Source organism: Mus caroli, chromosome 13, assembly GCF_900094665.2.
Source record: "Mus caroli chromosome 13, CAROLI_EIJ_v1.1, whole genome shotgun sequence".
NCBI classification, from domain to species: domain Eukaryota; kingdom Metazoa; phylum Chordata; class Mammalia; order Rodentia; family Muridae; genus Mus; species Mus caroli.
In genome coordinates this window covers 85,958,863-85,980,765 of record NC_034582.1, presented here as the reverse complement: position 1 = coordinate 85,980,765, position 21,903 = coordinate 85,958,863, and the positions used below count along the sequence as shown (strand labels likewise).

Here is a 21,903-nt window from a genome sequence, read left to right as displayed (position 1 = left end):
TAACCTGTGTTCTGGAAGAAATTTCAGGAACCACGGTTCCATGAGTTAAAAAATACCCACGGTAGAGCCTTCTACGAGACATGCACAGTACGTAGGTTATATTCCAGGCTCCAGGAGATTCTTTCTAAAGGGATAGCCTTGAGACTTTTGGACTCTTCAATGTAGGAGCTGTGTTTACATGGGAACCTCTTGTGAGCTGCTGACCAAGGTCACTAAATGCCTGTAAGTTAATTCTAGGACAAAGATTTTGTTGTGTGAAAATAAATTATTTTATATATAGTAATTTACTTTTTAATTACCCTGGGGTTTTCATATGAAATGCTGGGAAAACCTCTCTACTGTACAAGTCCTACTGCTAAACGTAGCAACACAGAGAAGTATTGATTTGTCCTGGGAACACCAAGATGTCAGTTTGGAATTTGAAGTTGAGCTGTCCATTACTCTGTTATCCATTCTTTATATCCAACAGATGTTTATTTAATAGAATTTCAGTTACTGCACACACACACATTAAATGCATTGTTCATAAAACAACATTTGGCCTCCTAGGGAGACAACTTGGGAATCCAGTGTTTTCATCTTGCTTGTAGGATGGGTGCTGCAGACAATATCTACAAAGGCCGGAGTACTTTCATGGAAGAACTGACGGACACAGCGGAAATAATCAGGAGAGCGTCCCCACAGTCCTTGGTTATCCTGGATGAGCTGGGGAGAGGGACAAGCACCCATGACGGAATCGCCATCGCCTATGCAACTCTAGAGTATTTTATCCGAGACGTAAGCATCCATCACAGCTTTAGAATTTCATTAACTAATATTGTTTGAAGCTAGCATATTAAAATAGCATACATTTAAATAGGAGATGATTAACAAGTCTGTTATCTTCTGTGGAGAGACATGAACTCTGGTCTCATGGTTATTGTATAACTATAGTTGTAAAGCCTTCATGTAATGCCTGCATGCCCCCTTCCCCTTGTGTATGTGTGCATGTGCAAGGAATGTGCATGTGTGTGGAGGTGTATGTGGATAGTGAGCCCCATGGAGTCTCCCCAGGAAAGAGACTACAAACTCACACCACCACACAGCTTTTTACATGTGTGGCAAACACTTCACTGCCTTTCTCAGTGAACTAAATAGCCAGAGGAGCTCCGGGTTTTGTCCAGACATTTATTAGGATGTCATGATAATGATAACATGCACCTTCCCCTTAAAACACTTTCCTTTTTATTTAATCCTAATTTGAAAAGATACATCTCACGACATATGGTAAAGGTTTGGTAAAGTCCCCTTTTACCGTCAACACATTTTAACATCTACTTAACCTTCAGGAGGAAGTTACAGCAGAATGAGTTTGCCAGCCCTGAAATCTAGTTCATAATTTCTGCTGTGCTCTACTGTGTCCGTGGTGTGACTGTTAGTGAATGAATGTCACTGCTCACCGGGATTCAGTCGCAGCAACGCTGGGTGTTGTTCAATTCCATCTTTGCTAGCTGTGACAAGCGTGTCAGTGGGAGTAGCTGTCATCTGAAGGTGGGACAAGGGCTACAGGACCCCCTGCTAATGTCGCTCACACAGAAGCTGGAAAGCTTGGTGCTGGCACTTAGCTGGGCCTTCTGTTCTCTTTTCTGGGTCTCTTGGGCATCCGTAATAAAACAAAGCCAGGCTTCCTCAAAGGAAAGCAGTTCAGAGACCCAGAGAGAACAGGAATGCTATTCCCTCACATCATGGTTGCACACTGTTGCTGCAGCCTGTCCCATCCACCGTCTAGCAGGTTCAGCATTCTGTTGAGTCTCTAGATCAAGTTGGGAAGAACCACCATTGACAGCAGCGACCCTTCCTGAGCCTAGCATGGCCTGGCTTCTCTGTACTTAGCTGATCTTTGATGTCTTTTCTCAGAAATACAAAGTTTTTGTTCAGTGTGTTTTTAATTTTTTTAAAAAATTTGTTTATATATTTTTTGTGAGTACACTGTAGCTGTCTTCAGACACACCAGAAGAGGGCATCGGATTCCATTACAGATGGTTGTGAGCCACCATGTGGTTGCTGAGAATTGATCTCAGGACCTCTGGAAGAGCAGTCAGTTCTATATTTTTGTTGTGGTTTTGCCCAAGTATTTAACTTGAATGGTGCCTGTATAGATGAAACTTAGTTTTTGTTTTGTTTATTAAATTTCAAATTCTACTTTTTAATTTCTGGTAATAAGAAAGCAGTTAAGTTTGTGTGTTAATCACAGTGTTAATGTCATAAAGGACAAACAAGAGGGAAAAAGCATTTTTGATACTTAAGAAGACATATGAGTCATATTCTATGTTAGTAAGTTTCTTATATAGGAATTTTATTCTGGTTATATAGGTGATGCTATCTGCAACTAATTGTCAAATGATTGCGACTGAGGCTGTAGCTCAGTGGCAGAGCCCTCGCCTACTCTGCAAAAGCCCTGGGTTCAGTCGTCAGTACTGCAGGAGGGAGAGGTGATTCAGGAAACATGTCTGTGTTTGCATGCTTATGGGATGGGTGTGAACGTGCATGCGCATGCATGTGTGTTTGCCCATCTGCCTTTATAGGCTAGAGAAAGGAAAGGAATGTGTAAAGATATTAATTTGTTGTCTAAGCCAAGAGTATATGGTAATTTTTGTTCTTGTAGCTTTTATAAAGATTTGAAATTTTAAAGTTGTAACATTTTAATCAAAACAACACTGTATATCTTACTGTTTTAGGTGAAATCTTTAACACTGTTCGTTACCCACTATCCACCGGTCTGTGAACTAGAAAAATGTTACCCAGAGCAAGTGGGGAATTACCACATGGGATTCTTGGTCAATGAGGATGAAAGCAAGCAGGACTCGGGTAAGAGAGCCCTTGCATAGCACAGTCGAATAGTCCTGCCTTTCATTTTGCTAACTCAAGGCTTATAGGAGTTTGAGCTTATTGCTTATTAAGAATATAAGCTGTGAGTGTTCATTATAAAGAACATTTGTCAGTATTCATTTGCTCTAAGTTTTGAGTTGCATAGAGTGTACATCTATATGTTTGCAAACTCAGTCCTTCTCTGTTTAAAAAGCAACCCTTGTTCCAGAAGGAGGGGTTCCTCTTAGTCCCCACAGTTTTCATTGGTTTTTATCCTAGGATAACATAGTCAAGTGCAGAGGATCTTTAGTCATCTTTAAAGTGTTCACCACCTCCCAGTGTCACTTTACACCGATTACTTACCACCAGCCATATCTCATAGTGGGGATGCGTGGATCTCAGAAAGGTAAAGTGGCTTGCCCAGGCCCAACCCAGTCTCCTTCTAGGTCCTGTTTTCCCAGCTTTCCCAGTACTGCTGCCATCAGAGAATGAGGTGTTTGTTTCTCTGAGAAAGAACGGCATTAACCAACAGGAATGAATTCAAGTACCATAAGTAACCTAGTCAGCTGTAGACTATCCCTGCTCGGTAGTAGTTTTTTTAAGCTACCAGCCTGTGGTAGTTTGCACAGTTGGTATGCTGTAATGGAAAATCCATTTTCCAAGGCACTCCAGAGACCAAATTTAATTTAAAAAAAAAAAAATTAAGGACAGAACTTAGAAAGAAACCAGGCAGATGGCCCAAATAAAACAAAGTATTGGACCTAAGATAAATGTAATGCTAGGCACTCACTGCTTCTCCACTCTGAGCCCTGAAAAACACCTCATAAATTCTCTCATGAAGTTTTGCTTCTTATTAATCTGCATCCAGTGTGACAGAAAATGGCTTGCAAGTAAAACCCACGGGTAAACAATGTAGAGTTCTGCAGCAGGTAGGGCCTAAGGCAGTGCTGCTAAGAGCTTTCAGCCCCTTCCCCCATCACATTCCTCTGCCACCCCCACCCCCACCCACTCCTACCCCCCTGCCAGCCTACAGCAGAATCCCATCCTCTAGAGTGTCTGGCGTTTTATTATATTGATCTAAACTTTCTCCATGAACATAACTCTTAGGGAGACTAGGTCTTCCTCCCTCTGCCTCTCCCATGCTTCTGAGTGATGTGCACCGTTTCCACCTCTGGAGCCACAGGTCAGCTTATCAGTGATCTCATTGTGTTAGTTGGGACCTCAGCCCTCTCTTCCCTTTGTCCTCCCATGTCCTCATTCACCTTGTTGTCCCTTTAGGTATGTGCATTTTAGCAGTGACAGCAAGCACCCACTCCTCAGACGAGCAATAACTACTACTGGGTTCTAAGAACCAAGACTGCCTAGGTTTTATTTTTGCATTCTTTCGTTTGCTTTGAGTCTGTAGCGGAATCCTCCTTTGCCTCCTGATAGCTTTGAAAACAGCATCTGTACAGAATGCCAACATAACTGAACCTGTTAGTCCCCCTGGAGTCCCTCCTGCTGCAGCCCTTGGTGGCTCTTCTCTTGTGAGGTGGCTGCTATGCGAGCCTGCTGCACACCTCCAGTCCTCAGGCCGCCTTTGTGGTCCCCTAGAGAGTCTCTTACTTTCTCTTCTAAGTGTTTGAGTTCCAGTAGTAGCTTGATCACAGTGGGTCAACAGTTGAGGTTATGCAGGCTGGCATCTCAGCACAGTCCCCAGCTCCCCCTCTTTGCGATTGTCCTTGTTCCGTCTTCCTGCTTTGCTTGCTCCAGCCACAGGTCAGTGGGGAGATAGTTATAGCTCTTTGAGATACTGCATAGCAGACACCTGACAGTGTCCCCAGCTAGAACAGGAGCTAGCGCTGTCTGAGGCTTTATTTTACTTTTGGCACTGGGTGTTGAGCTCAAACTTTGGTTCATGCTGAGCATGTACTCTCCCACCGAGCAATGTCTTGTTTCTTTCTGTAACTCTCTTAGGAGCAAGGGGCCTTTTTCCCAGGCGCCTTCTAGCAGCTTAGGATCATTCCAGTCTCATTTTCGGAACAGAGTTGCATCTAAATGAGAATGGCAGAAATGACTTTGTCTCAGAATCAGGACTCACTTTTGGAGCTAGATGTGAGGAATTGTTCTGATTAAGTGGACAGCTGTTAATTCCTTATAATGCAAAAGTCTTATTAGATGTGGAATGGATTTTGGGTAGGCCATTACTAATATCAGTGAAACAAAGTAAATGTCAAGGTCCATGTTTCAAGGGGTACGTGGTTGCCAAAGCAATGGATCAGCAGCCAGAAAACAAACTGGAAAATCTTAGACAAAACTGGGTAATGTAAGGAATGCCTCTACCCTGGTTCTTAGGAGGTGAAGGCATGAAGAGCATTTCAAGATGTTTCTTAGCTATCTGGCCAGTTCAAGGCCAGTGTAGGCTACATGAGACCCTATAAAGGGGGTAAACCAGACTTGTCATCTGATTTTTAATCCATCTCTAAGCATCTATAAATCTATAAAAACAAACAAACGAAAAAAACCCAGCAACAACCTCAGAGAGAACTTGATCGGGGCTGGTGAGAGAACGTAGTGGAGTAGGACACTTGCCCAGCCTGATTCTGAGTTCAGTCCCTGAGACTGACTTCCAAAAGTTGTCCTCTGACCACCACACAGCCTCTGTGCCATGCATGCAGTGTCCCCCACAGCAAAATCAAAAAGTAGAAAAGATTTGGAAACCGTTTGATCAGATCTCTTTAATAACATTCTTGAGAAATTTGGCCTTAAAAAATATTTTGCTAATTTTCTTTATAATAGAAACTTGAATTATTATATTCATAGACTAACAGTGATTAGCTTTTAAAATATCCTCTAAGAAAGGGGTGTAGCTTGTAAGATGAGAACTGACTAGTAAGAATGTGGGACACTGGGTGGTGTTTACTCATCTCCTCCCACTTGTATCCTCTGGCCTCCATATTTCTGTCATCACATACACAAGTGCATATAGTCCACCAAGAAGGTGCAGGCTTGAGACAAAATGTAACTAGAGAAAGAGACCCCTAGGTAGCTGTGGAGAGTGACCACGTTCTTTCCCTTAAAGTCATGAAAACAATCAACGCTCAAGTAGAGACCAGCATTTGGTGTTAGACTCCCACTCTCTATACAAACATGATAATGATGTGGTCAAGGTTGAGGGTAGTATAATATATTATGCAATTAAACTATAGGTCATAGCTATAGTATGCTTTAAAGAAATTGTAGAAAATGTGCACAAAGAAGATATGGTCTATAGTCCCAGCTCCTGAAGAGAGAGGCTAAGGCACAGGATCCCTTGAGCCAAAAGTTTGTGGTGACCTGGGTAACACAGTGAAGCCTGTCCTGAAAACAGAGACTTCAGAATCATTGTTACAGCTATCTCTATTGTTTATATATAGCATACATATATATATATAATACACATATATGTGTATCTCAACATATGGTACAAATTATATGTAAAGGGAAAAAAACCAAGTCTTAGAAAATGTGTCAGCAGATCCATTTCTGAGGAAGGCACTTTGCTCCTTACAGGCTGTCAGTGTATGCTGGCCACCAGCGTGCTTGGACAGAGGGGTTGAACAGATGGGTGCACGAACAGATGAATGAGAGTTGCCTTGCTTAAGAAAGACCAGCATGGAAGCTAGATTAGCCTGGAATGAGCCAGGACTATTTTAGTCTTAAAATGAGAGGTTTGCATTTTTGATGGCTACGGGTGTTTGAGTTCTTCTGCTTGTGCACACGGAAGAGTAGCAAAAAGCCAGTAGGGTTCACTGACTCCCTACTCCCTCAGCTGTACTCCCCTACTCCAGCCATTAGGGTTCACTGACTCCCTACTCCCTCAGCTGTGCTCCCCCACTCCTCACCTGTTCTTTGTGCTCCTGCTCTCATGTGGAGGTAGGAGGTATTCTCAGTGCTTGGTATAGATGCCTGAGTCTAGGCTATTCTCACCTCCTACTTCTTGCAAATACACCGAGAAAGCTATTATCTGTCTGCTTCTGAGTTCTTAGAGGAGGTAAATTCCATTGTCCCCTTCCACTGCTGTGTTCACGGGTCTTGGCGTTTATCAGTGGCTATTATCAAAGCATACACAGGTGACAAATAAGGAAATGTGGGAGGGAAGCCCTTGGTGAATCTACAGCTTGTGTGAGGGTCCCAGAAACTACCTCAGAGCTGGCTCATCTGCAACCAGATGTGGTGCGATATTTTTGTTTCAGAGCTTCAAGACCCTGTGGTGCTTTAGGTTTGAAAAATGGACGTGTGTGTAGCTCTATCTGTGCATGGTACCTGAGGATTGCCTAGTTCTTAAAAGTTTCAAATTTGTTTGTGTGTGTGTGTGTGTGTGTGAGAGAGAGAGAGAGAGAGAGAGAGAGAGAGAGAGAGAGAGAGAGAGAGAGAGTGCTCAGAGGCTGGGATGGTCTTTCAGAGATACTTCAACTGGGAGTTAGAGGGCATTGGCCTATGTGTTTTTATTTTTTATCAGTATTAGCTTACAGTATTTTGTAGACAGTGGCCAACAGCTTTATCTCAAACATCAGCTTCAAACAAAGCCTGTCTATCATTTCTGTGTGTCAGACACCAAGGGGACCTTAGCTGAGCACCTCTAGGGCCTTTGCCTAGAAGGCAGCCAGTTCCAGGCTGGGCTTCCCAACCGTTCTTATGGCTTTGTTCAACCCCCAGGGTATAGCACCAGCTTGGTGTTGACAAGCCACAGACCTCACAGACCTTCCCTGACTATTGATGAGCGACAGGTCTCAACATGAGCCTTTTTACAGGGCAGCCCACAACATGACAGCTTGCTTTCTTGGGAGCAAGAAAAAATGTAAGGATGCCCAAGGATACAGTGGTTTCTGGTCTGCTCTTTACAGTGTCATATTTTGTCCATTAGAAGTGAGTCACTGGGTCCATCTCATACTCAAGGGGAGGAAATGGCCTTCCTAACAGATGTGGAAATAAACTCTTCATCCCAAGTGGCCCTTGAGTAGCCCTGTCCCCTTCGGTGTGCACACCTCCTCTAACCAGAATTTCCCTGCTACTTGAGCTGTGGGACACATAATGGTTCCTTCCCTATTTAAAAGAACAAACGCCTAAACCATTCTCTTTTAATACAGAAGTTCAGGTTTTACAGTTGTTGACTATTCAAGACTATGCTAGGTGAGCCAAGCCTCCTATAAGCAAAACATTTTCAAAACTTTCTTAAATCAATAAAATCAATAAAACCAGCTACGGGTGGAGAGAAAAGTATGTTTAGAGCGTTCCCCTTAACAGAGGCTGTGCAGGAGCTCATATCTTCCTTCCTTCCTTCATCCCCTTGACTCGCCTTTCAGGCATCGTTTGATCGCCGTTTCTCCCCTCTTTATTTCATAGGTGACATGGAGCAGATGCCGGATTCTGTCACTTTTCTCTATCAGATAACCCGAGGAATTGCAGCGAGAAGTTATGGACTGAATGTGGCGAAGCTAGCAGACGTGCCTAGAGAAGTCTTACAGAAAGCTGCGCACAAGTCTAAGGAGCTGGAAGGCTTAGTCAGTCTGAGAAGGTCAAGATGTGTCCATTTTGTTCTTCGCTCTCGTTCCTAGGGAAGCTTCCAAGCTGTCTGGAAAGAGGGGGGGAGGGCTGTAAATGAGCACCCAGAGCCTCTGGAGTGCAGCTTCTGTGGGCTTTCTTACGGCCAGAGGAGAGCCGCTTGGGGCAGGCACAGATGAATTCAGTCTTTGTTTGTGCCAGGTCTTCATTAGGTGGCAAACCATCTTTTTGGTCTTTTTTTTTCTCCCCTAAAGAATTAACTCCATGTGCACCAACACTTTTGCTGCTGGAGAACCACAGTTAGAGGTTACTGAGCTCAATATCAGAACTCAGGGCCCGCACAGAGCTTCTCTTACACACTGACTGCCTCAACAGTGGGAGATAGCTTTCAGAATTAAGAACTCTGTCAGGGTCAGGGACCAATAAAAACTGCCTCCATGGGTAAAGGCGATTATCAGCAGAGCTGAGTGATCCTGGGATCCACATGGTGGGAAGGGAAACCAGCTCTCATGGGGTGTCCTCTGTGTACACTGTGACATGTTCCCTCCCCCAGATAAATACATGTAATGACAAAAAGAATTCTCAAAACCTTATAGAACTCTGTCAGGACATGGGGCTACAGACATGGCTCAGCAGTTAAGATTGCTTGTTGTTCTTCCAGGGGACCCAAATTCAGTCCCCAGCACCTACACAGACATGGTGCACATAAACTAAGGCAGACATAGGTTCATACACATAAATAAAATGAATTAATTAACCTTGGGGAAAAGATGACTCCTTTCAGAATATGAACAAAACCCTTTTTGGCTATACATGGTGAGTAGCCATGCTCTCCCGTTATCCACTCATCCTGTATTTCTGAGTTGTGTATGATGGTTATAATCGGGTTGCTTTCTGCATTCTCTGTCCTCTCCTCTCCTTCACCATTTCTGAGAATGCTTTTCACCCTTGCCAGCTAGTCAGTATGTAGTCAGCTCATGAGCCAGCCTTAGCCTACTCCTGGAATGCACCTAGAGGGAGATGCCACCAGGAAAACATCCTGTGAACAAGCAATACATTATGGCCTTTCTTGAACAACTAGGAAATAGCCTGAGTTCCCTCAAGGAACGATTAGACCCACCTGACCATAAATAAACAAGAAAACTTTTTAATCAAAATGAAAGTTACAGCTGGATTACCAGTAGTTCCTGAACTCCCTAAGGATAATACTTAGTTCTGAGAATCATTACCAAGTTTCAGTATTAAAATATTGCTGAGCATGGTGACATATGCCTTTAATCCCAGCACTCAGGAAGCAGAGGCAGGCAGATTACTGTGAGTTCGAGGCCAGCCAGAACTACATAGTGAGACCCTGTCTTGAAACAGCCAAACAAACAAACAAATGTTAATATTTATGAGGCTGGAGAGATGGTTTGGTCATTTCCCAGTACACACAGGTGACTCACAACTGCCTATAACTCCAGTTCCAGGAAATCTGATCAACATCAGATTCTGTCCTCTGAGGGCAGCTGCATGCATGTTGTGCACATGTTAGGCACACACACAAACACATGAAATCAAAGTTTCATGTTACTCTCTGTAACATGAAAAATGAAGAAGCAGCTGCAGCTTGAGTGCTGTGTAGAGAGCATGCGCTTCTCTGCCTCAGTTTCCTTCCACAGCAGCTGTGCTCCAGTGCCAGCTGTGGGTGGTGGTGTGCAGAGACTGACCAAGTCCCCAGCACCAGAGTACCACATGATGGCAGCTTCCTGAGTCAGCACTGTCACACCAGGGGCAAGGCAGTGTAATCAGTTTCAGGCTACTTCTGTTACAAGACAAATTAACATAAAACATTTCCTGGGAGATTACCAATGGGAGCTCAAAATCTAAACCTTAACCTTCTGCAGCCTCCAAAGACACAGGTAGTCTAACAAACTGCCGCCTCCGAGGATTCCGCTGCCTGTGAGGGGGCACCCACTTAATCCCAGCACTCTGGAGGCAGAGGCAGGGGGATCTCTGCGAGTTAGAAGCTGATCTAGTCTACAGCCAGGGCTATATAGTGAAACTCTGTCTCAGAAAAACACAAACAAAGCCAAGCTGGTAATAAAATAGTTCATGCTTGTTACTACCATAGCCTCAGAAGCTAAAGTCAGAAAATTGGAACACTCAGATTATTATAGACATTCATTTTTCCACCTAATACGTGACATTTTAAAGACTTCAGAGTTTTCTTGATACGGTGGGATATTACATTAAGATGGAATATTTCAAATCTACAAAGGTGGTTCAGTGGTTAAGAGTACTGCCTGCTCTTTCAGAGGACCCAGGTTCTAGTTCCAGCACCTACATGGCAGCTCTTAACTATCTGTAACTCCAGTTCCAAGGGATCTGACCCTCTCTTGTGGCCTTGGTGGGCACTAATCATGCACATGGTACGTAAACATACATGCCAGGAAACACTCATACACAAAATCCCCAAAAGTTTTTTTGAAGATGGAATATTCCATGCTTTATCAGGACACTGTACCTATTTTCCCTATTGATTAAAAGTGTTTTTCACATCAGTTCTCTTGGTCAGATAAAAGAAAGCAAACTAGCTCTTGTATGGTATGTGTGAGTATGCTATAATGGTAGTTAAGAACTAATTACACGCTTATCACATACAGAAAGGATTACATACAGTCACCTGTAGCTTCCTGGACAGACAGGGACATCAGCTGCCTTTGGCAGAGTTAAGAAGTCATGTGCCCTCCCTGCAGGCACCATTCTAGAAGGCAGCAGGAAGACAGTCATGGTAATCAATAACTGGGTCTTTTAATGCAGCTGTAGCCCTCGCATGGAGGACACCGCCACAGCTTCCTGGTCACAGAGCCTGTGCTGTCCCATCAATCTCATTTCCAAAATAACTAATAATTTATTATTTTCTCCAGGAAAAGGCTTGAATGCTTTACCGACTTATGGACGACACACAGTGTGAAGGACCTGCACACATGGGCAGATAAGCTGGAAATGGTGGAAATACAGACTTCTCTCCCACATTAGAATGAAAACTGCATTTTTGGAGTAAAATACAGAGAACTGAAGATTCAAACTGTACAAAACAACTCTGTGGCAACAGCCGTCTCTGTGGTCTTCCTTTTGAGATGGTTTCTGCTCTGTGAAGGGAGCTTTTCAGGCTCTTGTCCTCCTGCTTTCAGAAGAAAAAGACAATGGAGTGTAAAGGCCTCAATTTTCCTAAGCAGTACATTTCATACCAAAGCGGGTTCTTCTAAGTAAAACCTAAAACGGAGGTACTTGGTGCCTACATTATCAGAGGGGCAGTGTCTGTTTAGGTTCAGACAATTGACAACAGGCTAATCTGACAGGAACCTACTTTTGTGAGCACTAAAGAACTTTATAATGCCAGGGTTTGCTCACCAAAGACATAAACGTTTTTATGAGAAGGAGAATCATGAAGCTTCTAGAAGCCAGAGCACAGGAAGGAAAGGCCATATGAAGTGTGAAGGGCTAAATGTCGTCATCTTTTTAACAGCGTGAAGGTTGGTGTATAAAATTATTTTGTCATTTACTTAAATAAAAATATGGATTGAATACTTGCTCATTGCATGGCAGATTGTATTTTGTTATCCAGATACCAGATAATTGCCATGTTTTTCAATTGATTGATTTTGGAAACAAGGTCTTATTATGTAGCTCTGACTGACCTGGAAATCACCATGTAGACCAAGCTGACCCTGAACTCAGAGATCTACCTGCCGAGCTCTGGGGTTAAAGACGTGTGCCACCCCAGCCAGCTGTTTTTATTTTCAGCTGTGGAAGGCCCTCAGAACTGATGTCAGTTGTCCTGACTGCACTGTTAACCAGCACAGCACATCCTAGAGCTGAACTGGAGGTTTCCTGGATTCGCACACACCCTCCTTCCTTGCAAGTTCCAAGGGACAGACACCCAACTGTGTCCCTGGGTTTTCTTTTTTTACAGCACTTGCACTCTGGTTCCTCAGATGTATGTGCTCTTTTCGTTTCTAAGTATGTCATCCTGCGTAAGGACTCTTCCTTTCCCACCCATTTATGAGTCCTGATCAGTTCCATTTCTTTCCCATGGTTAATGCACATAGTTTTAATTCCTTTTTCTAGGTTATTCCCTCCATGTCCCACTGTGATGAAGAGTGTGGCCTGTCGCTCAGTGCTACCCAGTGGCTCTGTTGTGGTATTTGTGCACAGTACCATCTCATCCTTTAGAGTGTGCAGCTCGGCAGGTGCTTCTCTCCTCATGAGTTATATCAGAGGTCACTGTTGTCAGTCACAACACTGTTGTCAGCTTTGCAGTGTTCTCATCACCCCACGTGGGTGACAGTTGTTATGCACAGAGTCCCAGCACAAGACAACCGCTAACCTACATTCTGCCTGTTCTCGGTCAGTACATCATCTACAGGGACTTACATAGCATGAGGTCCTCTGTGACTCTTAACCTTGCACTCAGCTTAATGTTTTCAAAACTATCCATGTCAGAGCACATACCAGTAAGTCATTCCACGGATGGAACATTTATCATTCGGTGCCAAACCCATGTTTTATTTAACCATTCTGTGGGTGGTGTACATTTGGATTATTCCATTCTGGCTTTTAGGCTAGTTCGAGGAGTAGCTTTGTATGTGACAAAAGACAGTACGTTTTAGAACCCCCTGGCTTATGAACAATTAGTCCCAATGGTTATAAGTGACTTTTACGTTTACAATAATTTGTTCCATCTCTTTGTTTAAAGTTAGGAGAAAACATGACATACTATAGTTCTCAATAAATATAGTTAAAATAGAAAAGAATATAAAATATGTTTAGGTCAGAAGCTGAAGAAGAATACTCCCTGTCATCAAGGTACCCGCTCACTAATGACTTGCGGTCCTTATGGAAGTGAGTTCTCTTTTAAAAGAAGACAGAATCTTTTTATCTGGCACTTTGTCTAAGTTTGAGCCTGTTGTGAAGGTGGGGGTCATGGGGCTGGTGAAACAGTGCCTACTGTGTGAATTCCTGAGAAACACTAGATTAAGCCAATATGGGCCCACCCATCAATGGTGAGCTTTAGTGAGTCCCAAGATCAATTGTAATTACTGCTGTGCTGTCTAATTCTAAGAATGCTACTTGGTGCTTCCTCTCACTGGGAGTGTGGAGTGTATTCACACCATCTGTGGTTCCTAACTCTGTGAGTTAAGTCAGTTCCTCCACGGGACATTGTCACACATGCATATAAGGACTTTACTGACCCAGGTAAACTGGTCGGGACAGGGCTTTGTCAGGGAGATTGGTCATTCTGGCTTGCCTGGGACATCCAGGCCCCCATCTGCTTGGCTGGCGCATTTATTAAATGCCGCTGTAACTCTGAACTGCTCTGTTTGGAACCACAAATTGTAAGGCAACCCCAATTACAGTTGGTGCTTTGTGGCACAGCGGTTGACATGACAAGTTTCAAATGCCATCTTAAGAAATCCATTTTCCCTGCTCAGTGGGTGAACTCAGGCTCCTCACAAAGGCCTGCCCGCTGCCTTGGCCCACTCTGGGTAAGGACTTAGTATTGTGGCATTTAGAAACTCTAAGTTTGCTAACTGCTCTTGGGCTTTACCACCCAGTCCATTTTTTAAAATGAATCCCAAAGATAACTTGTCGTCTGCCCTGTTTGCATGAAATCATAGCGAAGAATGGGCACCTACTTGATGTTGTGAGACACATGGTGAGGCTGTCTTCAGGCAGAAATAGTTCAGCTTGGGGGAAGGAATTCTTTTCTCTGGTTGTCTTTTCCTTTATTCAAATGCTCAGCTCCTTTTACTGCCTGTGGTGACTTTATTCGTTCACTTCCTTTCCCCCTCTCTCCCTCTCTCCATACCTCTCTTTCTCCTTCCTACCTTCCCCGTCTCCCTTCCTCCTTCTTCTCCTTCCCTCCCTACTCTTTTACATTTACAAGATTTTTCTTAATAATTTGTTCATAGACAACTTCATATGTATTGTGTCTTCCTCTCTCTCTCTCTCTCTCTCTCTCTCTCTCTCTCTCACACACACACACACACACACACACACACACACACACACACACCCCTTACCTCCCTTCCCAGGCAAACCCTCACTTTTCCCTCACAAATCTCTTTGCTGCATTAACTTTTAGTCTTTTGTTGTGATCACTGAGTTTTTTAAAACTTCGTATACTATATTTTAATCACTTCCCTCCCCTATTCCTTCCAGATCCTCCTTACCTATAAAACTTCCTATTTTTTCTTCCTTTAAAACAAACAAAACCAAAACAAAATAACAAGAAGGACACACAAAAACGGAAATCAAAGAAGCAAAAAACTAAGGGGAAAAAAAAAGGGTTTGCATTGGCCAACGCCTCTGAAGTGTGGTTGGTATATCCAAGGAGACCCATCTGGCTTGAACCTGTGCTGGTCCTGTGCATGCTGCCAGGGTCTTTGAGTTCATGTGTGTCTCAGTCCTGTTGTATCCGGAAGACACTGTTTCCTTGGCATCCCCTCTGGCTCCTACAATCTCTCCGCCTCCTCTTTGCATAGCTGTCTGAGCCCTGAGGAGAGGGTTTGATGAAGACATCACATTTAGGACTGAGTGCTCCAAAGCCTCTCACTGTGCATGTTGTCCAGTCATGGGTCTCTTTGTGTGTTCCTGTCTACTACGAGAAGATCCTTTCTGATGATGGGTGAGCAAGCACTGATCTATACTGGAGCCTGATGGCCTTACCAGTAGGGATACAACTGAGGACAAGGGCCCTGCCTCTTCCAGCATCTGGCAATAGTTGAAAAGTCAGCAGGGAGAGGAAGGACCCCAGGAGCCCTTACCCCATTCATGACTGACAGTTGGCAGGGCCAGTCTTACCCAAGTGAGGGCAACTACTCTGGACTCATGATTGTGGTCACCATGTCACATCTAGCAGGCCTCCTGCCTTTCTTTCAGCCCTTATATTCCTTCTGCCCATCTTCCTTGATGTTTCTGGAGAAGATTGGAAGTACTATGTGTCATTTTGACCTTCTCAAGGCCCCTTTTGTGCCTTATATTATGAAGCCCCATGAGGTGTAGGGAGTACTACCTTCTGCCAGAGTTAGAAGAGGAAGACAAGATCTAGTCCCTCCATGGCTCCAGATATGAGTGTTTGGTTAGGAGACAGAATGTCATTCAACGTTAATATCTCTATCTATCTATCTATCTATCTATCTATCTATCTATCTATCTATCTATCTATCACTTTTTTGCTTTCTCTTTTTCTCATGTCTCCCTTCAAGTCCATGATCTAGTCTACAAGGAAACATGTGCATAGGCCTTCCTCAACTCTCTCCAAGACTCTGCCTGCCTAAGGAGGTCTTGTGTAGTACTCAAGGAATGTCATCTTATAAAGAGATTGTTTCTTAGGGCAATTCCAGAGTTAGAGAAAATCAAGTAGGAGCCAAGTTTACACATCCGGCCCCACTCCACCCCGCCCAGCCTTTTCGGTGCTTACTCATGACAAATGCTTACCCTTACTACCGTTGAGGGACTGACTTGATACCTCAGTGTCACTCAGAGTCATGACTTCTATTAGAGTATACCGCTGTACATTGGACAATAACATCTTCCTATCATGCAGTGCCATACAAAGCCATTCAATTGCTCTAAAAGATCATGCTACCTGCTCAACCCTCCCTGCCTTTCTTCAAACAGCTGGAAACCTCTGATTCCTTCATTGTCTCCATAGTTTTTGCCATTTCCAAAATGCCACATAGTTGGAATCAGAAATTGTAGCATGTTTAGACTGGCCTCTTTTAGCATAGTAATGTGCATTTAAGATCCCTCCATGTCGAATGAATATATGCCAGCAAAAACATTGTTAGAAAACTTTCCATTCTTTTCTTGGCCTAACAACCCATTTCTTCTGGTGCTGAGTGGTACTGCATTGTCACAGTTCTGACACAGTTCAGCTCTGTCACAGGTCATCTAGTGCTGAGAGAGGTCTCAGTTGCAACTATGTTTATAGCAACTATGGCTAAAGTTGTTGTAAACACTTACACAGGTTTTTCTGTGTACACAGCTTTTCAGCTCAACAAGTAAATACCAAGTGGTGTGATTGCTGGATGGCGTGGTAAGAGTACATTCAGTTTTACATGAATTGCTAACCCGTCCTCCAAAATGGCTAAGCAATTTTTTATGGGCAGGAGCCATAAACAAGAGTTCCTGTCCTTGATAGAATTAGGCATGTAAGTGTGCCAGCCTCTCACCGTTCTAATGCTGTGTATGGCATCATGTACTCTTTTTCCATGTCCATCCTGATGACATCTGATAGGGAGAGTCTTCCCATGCTTACTTACCAGCTTCATGTTTCTGTTAAGGTGTGTGCTTTTGCTTATTTTCTATCTGATTATTAATGTGTTGTTGAGTTTTAAGCATTCTTTGTATATCTTGGGTAACAATCTGTCTCAGTCAGTGTTGCTTTGCTCTGAAGAGATACCATGACCATAGCAACTCTTATAAGGTTTAGCCCATTTTCACATGGTGGGGAGTTTGGCAGCATGCAGGCAGACATGGTACTGGAGAACTAGCTGAGAGTTCTATGTCTGGATCCACAGGCAGGGGAAGAAAGAGACTCTGGACCTGGCTTGGACTTTTTAAACCCCATAGCCAACCTGAAGTGACACAGTTTCTCCAAAAGGCCACAGCTATTCCAAGGCAACAACTCATAAACCCTTCCAAGTAGTACCGCTCCCTGATAACTAAGCATTCAAACATATGCACCTATGGGGCCATTCTTATTCAAACGACTACACAATCGTTTGTCACACATGCTTTTGCAAACATTTCCTTCCCATTTGAGGCTTCTTTCTCATTCTCTTGACAGGGCCTTTCACAGAGCAGAAATTCGTTTTAATAAAGTCCAGAACTGATTCTTTCATGGACCATGCCTTTGATATATCAAAAACATCATTTCTGTGGCCAAGGCCATCCATGTTTTCTACTGTAGCTATGTTTGAGGAATTTTATAATGTGTATATTTACACCAGCTAATCTTGAGTTAGATTTTCCAAAAGGTTTAAGGCGTGTGTGTGTGTGTGTGTGTAAATTAGTTGTTTTGCTCTTGTTAGATTTATTTATTTTATGTGTAGGAGTGTTGTGCCTGCCTGTATGTTTATATACTTCACATGTGCCTGGTGCCCAGTAGTCAGGAGAGGGTGTCAGAGCCTCTGAACTGGGAGTTGTGGGTGTTTGTGAGTGAGCATGTGGTTACTGGGAACTGAATTGAGAGCCTCTGCAAGAACAACAGCTGCTCTTAACTTCTAAGCCATCTCTCAGCCCCAGTGGACTTTATTTTTCCAGAGTGTTTTTAAATTCACAGGAAAACTGAGCAGAAAATGCAGAGGGGACACTTTATTCTCAAGCTATTGTCAATGATCCCTCTGCACATTAAGAAACAGTTTGAGTGTGACCCTAATGTCTTCAGACTCTTATCTGTCACAAGGACCAGTTCTGAGTCACACCTGAGTCACATCCTTTAACTTTTTCACGTTGGAAAATTTTTAGCAGAATATTAAGCAAAAGCAAGCATTTACAAACTCAATTTTTGTGAGTGTCCATGAAGAACATGTATGTTGTATTAAATTACTCATAAGTTGTCTGGTACTTTGTATTCTGAATATTAATAGCATTCAAATCAGTATATAACATCATCAGGAGAGAAGATAAGATTATTCCCAAGTACAAACCCATGATCAATAATTTCAAGCATCTTGGTTTTCCAGGGTTCAACAGCTTTGCTATTTGCACACAAGCTGAGTTCCCAATGTCTTCCTTCACTGGAAGTACAAACACCCCATATACTTCAAAAGTTACTTGTGGGGCCAGGAATTAGCTCACCCTTTCTAATCAATAGTCAGACAAAACAATTCTGTATAAATTATTGACGGACAGCAGTGGGTTAACCTACACTGCAATGTCAGATTCTTCTAGAACAATTAATTGCTCCAGTGTCAGGTGCAAACTTTACAAGAAGGAACAAGTTGAAAATGCTGACTTGTCTGTAAGAGTAAGTACCCACAGACGTCAAGGTATCTGATTCAAATTTTAAAAATAGATTTATAAATGGCAGACTGGTGAGTGTAGGTGGTCAATCTCAAGACACCTAATTATATTCAGGCAATCTGTGACCAGCTATGCAAAATGTTATATAAATGTCCAACTGTAGCTCAGACCTTGTTAAACCAAAATGATCCCTTCAGTGGCAATTTGTTCTAAGCTCATTGATCTGTGTATAAGTGAGTTGTTGCAAACTTAGTTAATAGTGATAGATTTGATTAAGTTGCAAGAACAGGCAGCCACTAGGGGATTCGTTGAAATGGAAAACAAAAACAATGATTTTGTCTGGGCTTAGGGAACAAAAAGGGGGGAGGGGGAAGGAGGTCTTTTCAGCCTAGAGCCAAGCTCTATTTCTTGTTCTGTCACTGCATAGGCAACAGACTTACAATTTCTTCTGCTTTTTACGTATTCCCTATTAGTGACTCTTTCCACATTGTAATGAAGCAGCTCTGTGATTTTCCTGTGTGTGGTGAGAGGGTGAAAATGTGTGTGCTGATGCATGTGCCTGTGTGATAATTGCACAATACACAGATGTGCACATGCATGTGAATGGCTGGATCCAGAAGGCCTCGCTTGGATTTTATGTGGGTTCTGCAGATCCAGACTCTGCTCCGGTGTTTTACCAGCTAAGCCATTTTCCCAGGCCTTCCAGTGTTTGCTTTCTCTCCCATTGGCTTTAAGTTCTGCTTTCAACTCTGCCCTCACACTTTCTTGTAACTTGCACTCCTGCCTTTGTTCTGAGTGTGAGCCATCACTACAGATCTCTTGGCCTTCACCTTTTGGAGAAAATAAACTTGGGGTGGGGCAGGGCTGAAGCTATGGCAGCAGTAGAGCATATATTTAGTATATTTAAGGCCTGATTTTATTTCCCCCATCTCCCTACCCCTACCTACAGTAGAAGACTTGAACGGGTTAGCTAATCAGTTATTCCAACTTATGCAGCTGCCTAGCTACCCCTGAGAGCTGTAGCCTTATATCAGGCAGTTATTCTGTCCAGTCAGCTCTATCTACAACAGCTACTGCACTTTCTAGAAGGATCTATGAGCTTGGCAGCAACTCTGCACCAGAGCAAGTGAGAGAAGTAGTTTGTTAAACTGTGAAGGGTTATGTTGTGTAAGAATTCACCCAGTTGAGGGATGGGGCCACCCACCCACCTCAAAAATATTAATCCAGTGTTTCCCCTGTCAAAAGGGACAAAGAGTGGAGAAGAAACTGAAGGAAAGGCCATCCAGAGACTGCCCCACCTAGGGATCCATCCTATCTGTTGACACCAAGCGCAGACACCATTACTGATCTCAAGAAGTGCTTGCTGTCAAGAGTCTGGTGTAGCTGTCCTCTGAGAGGCTCTGCCAGAGCTGGACCAATACAAATGTGGAAGCACACAGCCAAACATTGGACTGAGCACAGGGACTCCAATGGGGAAGCTAGGGCAAGGACCATAGGAACTGAAAGGGTTTGCAACCTCATAGGAAGAACAACAATACCAACCAACCAGATGCCCCAAAACTCCCAGGGACTAAACCACCAACCGAAGAGTACACATGGAGGGACCCATGGCTCCAGCTGCATATGTAGCAGAGGATTGCCTTATTTAGCATCAATGGGAGGAGAGCCCCTTGGTCCTGTGGAAGCTTGATGACCCAGGATAGGGGAACGCTGGGCCTCTGAAGCAGGAGTGGGTGGGGGTGGAAGGAAGAACCTTCATAGAGGTAGGGGTGAGGGAGGAGGGGATAGGTGGCTTGTGGAGGGGAAACTGGGGAGGGGATAACATTTGAAATTTAAATAAATAAAATAGCCAATACAAAATGGGAAAAAAAAAATCTAAGACTCAGCCTCCTAGAACTACTTCATCCAAGAGTATCAAACTCATGTCTTGAATCTTAAAACATTATACACATTCAATCTTTAGATTCAGTAGCGCCTGAAAGTTAAAGCCTGTAAATAAATAGGAACAAAAAAAATTTATTCAATATAGGAAATAAATATTTTCCCATCACCACAATATAAACTTAATAAAGTTAGTATTTTCCTGAAAAAATAAAGACTTAAGGGGTGAGGTCAGAGTTGACATTCAGATACCTTTTACTTTTACTTGGGGGATGGAGCACAGTAGATAGCATTTGAGTGTGTGTGAGTGTGTGTGTGTGTGTGAGAGAGAGAGAGAGAGAGAGAGAGAGAGAGAGAGAGAGAGAGAGAGAGGTGTCTTAGCTCATGTACTGGCATACAGTGGGCTGTCAGGGTGGTAACCAGAACCTTGACTCACTTTCCTGGCCCTTTCTATTTTTTTTTTCTTTATATCAAATAATTTTTGGTTAAGTAGTTCTAAAAGAGAATCCTAATGGAACATGTAAAAGGGAACTGTGCTTTTCTTTTTAAGTAACGTTTTCTTACCCACCCCCCTCCCCACCTTGAAACACATACACACCTCTCTAGCAGGTGAGCTAAGAGTGTTTCTGGATATCAGTATAAGGGAGACACTATAGCACACCTTGGTTTTAAAATGACCTCTAAATTCTCACATTCAGACCCTGGTGCAAACATTGACCTACAAGGCTCTGCACTGATGGTTTTTAACTATCAACTACATAGACTGAGCACCTTCCTGCACTCTGAAAGCTTGTCAGCAGGGGTGAAACTCCCAGGTCAATAACTGCTGGTACTCTCCATGTTCTGTGACTCAAGTGTGTGGTACGTCCAGCAAGGGTCTTACCATCAGGTTCTGAAGAGTGAAAGTAATAGCTATAATATTTGGGAATTGTGCTGGCTAGTTGTATGTCAACACTACACAAGCTACAGCCATTTTAGAAGAGGAAACCTCTATTGAGAAAAATGTTCCCACCAGATGGGTTGTTGTAGACAAGCCAGTGGTACATTTTCATGACTGATGATTGATGGGGGAGGGCTCAGCCCATTGTGACCTGTGTCATCCCTGGTCATCTTGGATGCTGTAAGAAAGCAGGCTGAGCAAGTCATGAGGAGCATGCAGTAAGCAGCACCCCTCCAGTGGCTTCTGCTCCAGTTCCTGAATTTAGATTCCTGTCTTGATTTCTTCAATGATGGACTGTTACCTCAAAGTGTAAGAAGAAACAAACCCTTTCCTCCCAAGTTGCTTTTGGGCGTGGTATTTTTTCACAATAGTCTCTAAGATGGGATCTATGAGGCCCCACTGGCTAACAACTAAAAAAAAGGTAATTATTACAAGGACTGGGATTTTTATTTGGTAGCATGTTGTATCTGCTTGGGTTACTGTCCACTATTATAGGGTAACTCCATCTAAACCTTTTATATATGTCTATACTTTCAGAAGTTTCTACAGCAGTAGGCTTCCATGTGGATTTTCTTTTCTTTCTTTCTTCCTTCCTTTCTTCCTTCCTTTCTTTCTTTCTTTCTTTCTTTCTTTCTTTCTTTCTTTCTTTCTTTCTTTCTTTCTTTCTTTCTTTCTTCCTTCCTTCCTTCTCCTTC

The 21,903-nt window shown here is 43.2% G+C and overlaps 1 protein-coding gene across 3 annotated transcripts in view; it reads left to right on the top strand.

Annotated features, from left to right (window-relative positions):
- The window catches only part of Msh3 (mutS homolog 3), a 154,932-nt gene that overhangs the window by 130,705 nt on the left and 2,324 nt on the right, over positions 1-21,903 (top strand). The window contains exons 21-24 of one of the 3 annotated variants that reach the window (XR_003834662.1): positions 591-777; positions 2,718-2,847; positions 8,212-8,383; positions 11,280-11,888. Coding sequence is in view for 2 of the 3 variants with exons in the window: in XM_021180634.2 (XP_021036293.1) it covers positions 591-777; positions 2,718-2,847; positions 8,212-8,383; positions 11,280-11,391 (601 nt within the window). In the remaining variant the exon portion in view is untranslated. Of the gene's footprint in view, positions 1-590; positions 778-2,717; positions 2,848-8,211; positions 8,384-11,279; positions 11,949-21,903 lie in introns of those variants that run through there. The other 2 variants (XM_021180634.2, XM_021180633.2) reach the window with 2 other exon arrangements.